The sequence below is a fragment of the Penaeus japonicus genome, unplaced genomic scaffold, assembly GCF_977035675.1.
Source record: "Penaeus japonicus unplaced genomic scaffold, GWHDUDI00000001_assembly GWHDUDI00000019, whole genome shotgun sequence".
Classification (NCBI taxonomy): domain Eukaryota; kingdom Metazoa; phylum Arthropoda; class Malacostraca; order Decapoda; family Penaeidae; genus Penaeus; species Penaeus japonicus.
The window spans coordinates 3,730,196-3,737,695 of record NW_028234421.1 but is presented as its reverse complement, the minus strand read 5'-3'; the positions used below and the strand labels follow the sequence as shown (position 1 = coordinate 3,737,695).

The following is a 7,500-nucleotide window of genomic DNA, read 5'->3' as shown; positions in this document are numbered from 1 at the left end:
CGTATGTGTATGTGTGTGATAGAATGTGCACGTGTCTGTTTGCGCGTGCGAGCACGTGTGTATGTGCTCAAGTATGTGTGTATGTATTTTTATATAAGTATCCCACATGAATACATCTATGTATACATCCATTAAACATTTTAATAAGTTAAACTACCGTCAGAAATGTTGATATAACATAGTTACTCCTTCAACCGCTCGTCCTGTGCTCCCATGAGAGGAACATTTGCATGGACTCAAGAAATTACAAATATAAACTATCTTTGGGTTATTTTATTCACGTAACTTTCATATTATTCTCCAAGTTTTTTTCGGCAATAACTAAAGAATCTAACAAGGTTTCCAATGCCAATCCATATTTTCCAAAGTCAAAAAAATCTGGATCATACCTAATGCTTGGTTTCCCCTGTACAGGCTTATGACACAACTAAGACGTTTACACAAAATCTATTTCCCTGCTTTATGATTTATGCTAAAACCATAGATGAATAAATAGTACTACAGATAACTGATAGAAATATTTTATTAGTGATAAAGGGGTACAGATAAAAAATTAACAACAAAATAGATAATTACATACCGTCAAATTCTTAGTATTTTGAAAACTTTCAAAACAAATTTACAAAGATGATTCAATAACACCCTAGTAAGATTAAATCAGATGAGGATATTATATAAAAAAATGAATTGAAGCCTACCAAGATGTATTTACAGAAAAGTTGAAAAATAGCTCGAGTGCGGGAAACCTGGCCAGTGTTATGAATGGCGAGAGAGTGAGAGCATCGCGAGACTCTTTGTTGTTTATAAGTGCCATTTTTTTGCATAATGTCCACTGCTGTTAACAAATATGACGTGTGAGTTGCTTTGGTATATTGTGAGATAAGTTTCCGTTGTAGTTATATCACGAATTCGAGTAAAATAGGCGAAATTCCCTCCGAAATATGGATGTTGATAGTCGACTGCCTCGGGATTGTTGATGTTTCGTGGTTATTCATTCATTCACGGTTTTTTTTCTTCCTTCGGTTATTCACGACGTCAAGCTGACTCGCTCCTTCGACTTTAGAGTAATCTTGAGGTTCGTGTTTTCGAGTAGACCTAAAGCCGGCCTCGGAATTCACTGAAATAGGTCCACGTTGATGCTATTAATGGTGTGCTCGGGACGTAAACAAAGTCTGCCTCGCTCGTCCTCTTCCTCTGGCTGCCACGACGAGGCCTCTGGGATTGGGGGGGAATACCCGTTTTTTGGTCCGTTTTTTGCGAGATACAGGTGATACTTGATGAGTTCAGTAGGGAATACTCGTTTTTGGTCCGTTTTTTGACAGGTATGGTTGCTACTTCATTTGGGAATACCCGTTTTTTAGTCTGTTTTTGCGAGGCATAGTTGTTACTACTTCGAGGAATACTTTTTTTGGTCCGTTTTTGACAGATACGGTTGCTACTTCATTGGGGAATACCCGATTTTGGTTCATATTTGTGAAAAACAGTTGCTACTTCGTTTAGAATTTTTGCTGAATGTTATATCTTGATTATTTAGGTATTTGAGTTCAATTGTGCTAATTTATCACATGTTTTCTTTATTAGTTGTGATATCTTGTGCATGTTAAACTGTTGCTCAAGTGATGGCCATAGCCTACATAACATTGTAAAGGGGTTATCACTTAATGATTATAGTCCTCGTAGTTGATATATGATGTCGGATATATGGACCTGATCCTTTGCTGCCCACTCAAGTGACGACCATTTGCCTGTGCCAATAGGCAACCAGAGTAGAGGCTGGCATGTTTGAGAATGGATATTTGCACATCAACAAAAATAGAAAAATAGGAGAATCTAGGATGAGTATGGGAAGTACTTTGTCACACTTCTATGATGTACTCATTGAAAAATCTTAAGTAATTTATGATGAGCAATTTTTAACAATTGCAGATTATTCTCAATACTGTTTATTTTTATAAATTGTTGTTTGTTCTTTCCGTCATGTGTTTTACGTCTTGCCTCAAACCTGTTATTGAACATTTTTCTACGTGTGACTTTGTCATATATGCAATGCCCTTTGTTCAGTATGAAGTTTAGGTATGTAGTCGTGCCTGTCAGATGTACAATTACATCTATCCTCCATTTGATGAAACTTCTCTGACATTTGATGCTGTTGGTGAAGAGCAGAGGAATCTTGGGTCTGCATTTGCCACACTTTCTATTTTAGGCCTTGGCATCTTAGGTCCAAATATTCATCTTATTTATTGATGGTTTACAAGAGAAATTTCAAGTAGTTGCTGATGAATATGTCAATTATTTTTAGTATTTCTTGATAGATAATTGGGCTGTGAAGGAAGAGAGAGATCCCAGAGCAGTTTAATTTGAGTTTTTAGGATTTTAATCTGTGTTGATAGTGACTTAACCACTCGACAACAGTTCATGTTTTTGTAGTTCTGGTTGATTAGCACTGGTTCATAGTTGAGAAAGCTTTTCCTATTTTAACCCATTGCGGACAGTTGGCAGCATGTTGTTATGAGTGTTTTTGACAGTGTGCAAGGCGTATAAGGTGCCACTGCCGGTTTTGCTGTTTTGCTGAGTGGCACTAGGAGTGAGAAGGAGTAGGAGTGTATAAAGTTGTTACAATGAAGAAAAATTTTCACCAAAGTATGTACTTTTTCTTATATAACTTTGTGGTAGTGATGTTACACTGAATGTTCAAAGTATATTCCTCCTTTATGGAGACTAAAAGACTTAACTATAGAGTATTGTTTATCCAAACGCTATCATAGCAATGCCAGTACCTGTTATAAATCTCACAACATGACGAAACACAAAATAGTGGAGAAGATTTTCAGTACTCTAATGTATAAATGAATAGGAGTTGGGTGTTGGTTGTGGGGCAAAGCTTGAAGCTCTTCTCTCATCCAAGTAAACATACTGAATGGTAACCTTGTGGCAATTACATAGGCCCATGTGAGAGGGACTGAATGGTATGTCATAGCTTGAAATAGTTCAAAAGTCACTGAGAGTAGTGTGGCTGAGGGTACGGAAACTGATTGGGCAATTGAAGGACGTGCAGGAGGGGTGCCTGGAGGGGTAGAGTACATGTGTACTGACTCATATTAACTGCCTATGCATGTTAGTCAGTGGGCTTAGTACTAGCACCATGGAGAGAATGTGAAGGTTGAAAATTTTGTGTTAAAATCCAAATTCTAAAGGTAAGCACAGTTTTGAGAAGGTGAGGGCTGGCAGGGTGGATGGAAGACATAGGTAGTCTATAAGTGCAAGATTTTGTCAGCTTCTACGGAAATAAAAAACATATATATTTATGTTTATTAGGAGGATCAGAAATTTTTGTTAATGTCCAGGATAGCGAGTCCGTCTGCATTCTTTGTAAACTGTGTGAGTTTTGTATTATTAGAAGTCCATTTAAATTCTAACAATGCTCACATATTATTATTATCATTGAAATCACAGTAGCTAAACATTCAAAATGGGATTGTGCAAAGAAGAAAAGCAAAACAAACCAAAGTTAAGGCCATGAAGAATGCATAAAGCAACAATATTAACTGAGGTTTATCAAAAGTAATCAAAATGATATGAAAAGCAGTTATGGAAAAGAATGTGAGGGCTGCATGTTGGCAATAGTCTTGGCAATTTCATGGTGAAATACGACTTTTCAGATGTATTTTATTGTGACACATCATTGTGATGTGTTATCAGTTGTAGTTATTGCAAGTGTAAGAACTATTGTTTTAATCGTTTCCCTGTTTTAAATTCTCATACCTTTGCCAACCTTTGATCCCCCTTCTATGAAGATTAGTGGTATAACTCACAAACTACTGACATTTCCCTTTGATTTTTTTTTATTTAGTCATAGGTGTCTAAGAAAGACCATAGAGCTTGGAAAAGACCATCATGATTGCATCAGTAGTAAGAATGTTGCTGATTGAAGCAAAAAAAAACAAAAACACTCTAAGTACTGTTGCATCATGTGCAATGGAGACATAAAATACTTCCACATGTTATGTAAGGAAGATGAAAAGTGCATCAACAAAACTTACAAAGCAAATATTAGAAAATTGCAGGAAGGCACCTGGCAAATCTTTCAAGCTCTGTATCCCAAAATATTTATATTTAGCTTATGCAGTGCAAATGCTTTTGATATTGTGATGCAATTAAACAAACATTCTACAGATCTCATGTGTTATTTGTCAAAAACAAAAAAATATTTATAGTGAACGTTTTTGCTGAATAGAATTTACGTTACTCCAGCAACCTCAGTTTCATCCTCGTTATCATTTGCATTTTTCCTTTGCTATTGTATATCCCCTTTTTTTCTTCTTCTTCTTTTTTTGACTTGTCTTATGCATTTCTCTAAATCTTATTGTTGTTTCCTTTTTTTCTCCCTTTCTTTTAGCCTAAAATCCAATGATGACTCTGGGGAAGAAGATAGCGGAAGCCGAGATATGAAAGACAAACCACTGGTAAGTAAATCATGAGTACAGTAAAAAGAGGGAAAGAGAGAGAGAGAGAGAGGGAAAGAGAGAGAGAGAGAGAGGGAAAGAGAGAGAGAGAGGGAAAGAGAGAGAGAGAGAGGGAAAGAGAGAGAGAGAGAGGGAGAGAGAGAGAGAGAGGGAAAGAGAGAGAGAGAGGGAAAGAGAGAGAGAGAGAGGGAAAGAGAGAGAGAGAGGGAAAGAGAGAGAGAGAGAGGGAAAGAGAGAGAGAGAGAGAGAGAGAGAGAGGGAAAGAGAGAGAGAAAGAGAAAGAGAAAGAGAAAGAGAGAGAGAGAGAGAGAGAAATGATTTTGATGTCCTTTTCTTTCTTCCAGCCACAAGTGGAGGTAAAACCAGGCGAACATCCTCTTCAGTACACATATTCTCTTTGGTTCAGCAGAAGGGCACCGGGCAAACAGGCAACAACGCAAAACTACGACCAAAATCTTCAATTATTAGCCAGGTAGGATTTTTTTTTTTCATTTATTTTTTGCATAATGATTCATGGTAATATCACATAGTAGTATCGGTTTTATTTGTAAGGAAAATGAAAGAAATGTGATCTTTTTCTCTAAAGTCTAGAATGGTAATGTTTAGTAGAGGTTCAAGTTTTTACTGTTTTTTAATGTGTTCAACCATCTTTATATTGATAAATTTAATCAGATATGGGTGAATTTATTTCCTGAATTTTGGTATATTTTGTGGAAGGGATATAGATTCCATTATTCAGGTTATGATTATCCATTAGAGTATTAGCATGTCTTTAATTGAAGTCACTTCGATTGGAAAATTAATACTACCATTCTGCTTTATTCTTCCTGAAAAGGTTTGCCTCTGTGGAACAGTTCTGGGGATATTACAGCCGTTGTCTCCGGCCTGTTGATCTTCCCTCACACTCCGATATACATATTTTTAAAGATGGAATCAAACCCATGTGGGAGGTAAGCTTTAGTATAGATTAATCTTCTTTATTACCCTCATTATCAAGGATTAGATAGAGAATATGACATGCCTAAACATTTTACAAATTGCTGTGGTTTGGAACGATGTGAAATTAATTCGTCATTGCTTTCCAGGATTCGGCTAATAAAAATGGCGGGAAGTGGATTGTACGTTTAAGGAAAGGACTTGCTTCACGTTGCTGGGAAAATATGATCTTGGCAATGCTTGGTGAGCAGTTCATGGTCGGTGATGAGATTTGTGGAGCTGTTATATCTGTTCGCTTCCAGGTGAGTCCAAGTCTGAGATAGATGCTTTGACTAGAATTTTTATCAACTTTTATTTTGATTTTATTTTGAAACATTTAAGAATGTTGAGTTAGGATAGATTTGATAAGGGTGTAGGAAGTAGATTAGTTAAGTATTTATATGATCTCATAAGTGTAGACTCCTACTTTGATAAGATAAGATTAAGCTCCACTTTATGACAATGCTAGGAAGAACTGAACATTACAAGGAAATGGAGGATAACTTTAAATTTTGTTGAATAAATTACATGTATTTTGAAGACTTTCCAAATATTTAGGTTTCATGTTGGATGTTGATGAAACAAATTTGCTGCTATATGCTCTGATTCATTCTGCATAACAAGCTGAGATAAATTTGGTGTAAATAGTATTTAATGTCCTGCTTGCATTTTAAGCTGTTTATACTTTGTGGTCAGATGTTTATACATACATTTATGTATACATTCTTCCATTCATTCATAGAAAAGTGAGGATTTATAACATGTTAGCTGGAAAGAACTGGGTAGAACTTTGGCAGGTAATGTATGAGGAGGAATGCAAAAAGCTTTAACGTATCCGCGGTGGTTGACATGTTATCGCTCTTTCTGGGTGATGTCCTAAAATGTCAAGATCTCTCCTACGGAATGTATATATTACATCATTACAAATGCACGTAATCGTAGGAATTCCATTTGTATAGACATATTTTTTTCACTTGTGAAAAATATGTAAACAAATACAAAAATCTCTGATTATGACCCCGTTGAAGTGGATAGGTGAAAAACGCTCATATAGGTGCAGTGTGGCATAGCGCTGGGAGAGACCTTGTGCTTAGTCACTGCGCATATTTGTTACTTATCCAATGAGAACAGTATTATGCAAATATAAGCCCTGCCATGAATGGGTTAAAAATAAGGAAAAGCTGGAATGCTTAGGATGTCAATTTAATCCGTTAACGACAGAGCTCTATTGGCTCCAAATGTTCGAAACGCCAGGATATTTCAAATGCATAAGCTTAACGCCTTGGGCTATTTGCCCACACTGGCTGCAGCCAAGTGCTATACACCTGATAACCCGACATGCTAGCCAGGAGGATAGCCATGATGAAACATCTCGTCTATCTTGTCACCTGTTGTTAAGGGGTCTGTGTCAATTTTGTGTGTACATATTATCTTTAATATGTATAGCATCTGCTATCTGTGAGGGCAGCATATGAAAAATTGAACAATTTTTGCTTTTGCAATAATCTAAATAATGCTATTGATAGGAAAGACTTGTGAAGCTAAAGAAGAGATAGCATTAGCAGTATGCTAACATAGTAAGCTTGAGAAATGTCATTTAGCTGTTGTGTTCAGCAGGCTTTGACTTAAATCTGTGTTTATGATTTACATAGAAATACTCTTTAATGATGTAAATTGCAAAAAAAAAATTCTGACTCCTGCAACATTTTGAAAAACTGGTACTTTTGCATTAATTACTCATCTCAGACTATGTTTTCTTGAAAACTAGTAAGAAGTACATTAGAAAGGGATATTGACTGATTGTGCTGATAGGAAATTTTGCATCCTCTGAGGGAAAGGGATTGTCTACAATTTATGATTTAATATTTTTATTATGTGAACACCATCGCTCACACCAGTAAAACCACATACATACATACAGACAAGTAAGCACTAATAATACATAGAGAAAAGAAGGAAACATAAAACTCGAACACCCATCGACCAGGCTGGATAAATCTTGTACATAAACCTCGTACATTGCAGGAGGATATAATATCCGTCTGGAACCGCACAGCGCAAG

General features: G+C 36.3%; 1 protein-coding gene across 2 annotated transcripts in view; it reads left to right on the top strand.

The window, feature by feature from the left end:
- The first annotated feature begins 748 nt into the window (after positions 1–748).
- Positions 749–7,500, top strand: part of eIF4EHP (eukaryotic translation initiation factor 4E homologous protein) — an 11,282-nt gene continuing 4,530 nt past the window's right edge. For both annotated transcript variants that reach the window (XM_043009077.2, XM_086547209.1), the window contains exons 1-6: positions 749–854; positions 4,397–4,463; positions 4,808–4,935; positions 5,299–5,413; positions 5,549–5,701; positions 7,464–7,500. The exon at positions 7,464–7,500 is cut by the window's right edge and continues 100 nt beyond it. In XM_043009077.2, coding sequence (XP_042865011.1) covers positions 826–854; positions 4,397–4,463; positions 4,808–4,935; positions 5,299–5,413; positions 5,549–5,701; positions 7,464–7,500 — 529 coding nt within the window. In that variant the 5' untranslated portion in view covers positions 749–825. The remainder of the gene's footprint in view (positions 855–4,396; positions 4,464–4,807; positions 4,936–5,298; positions 5,414–5,548; positions 5,702–7,463) is intronic.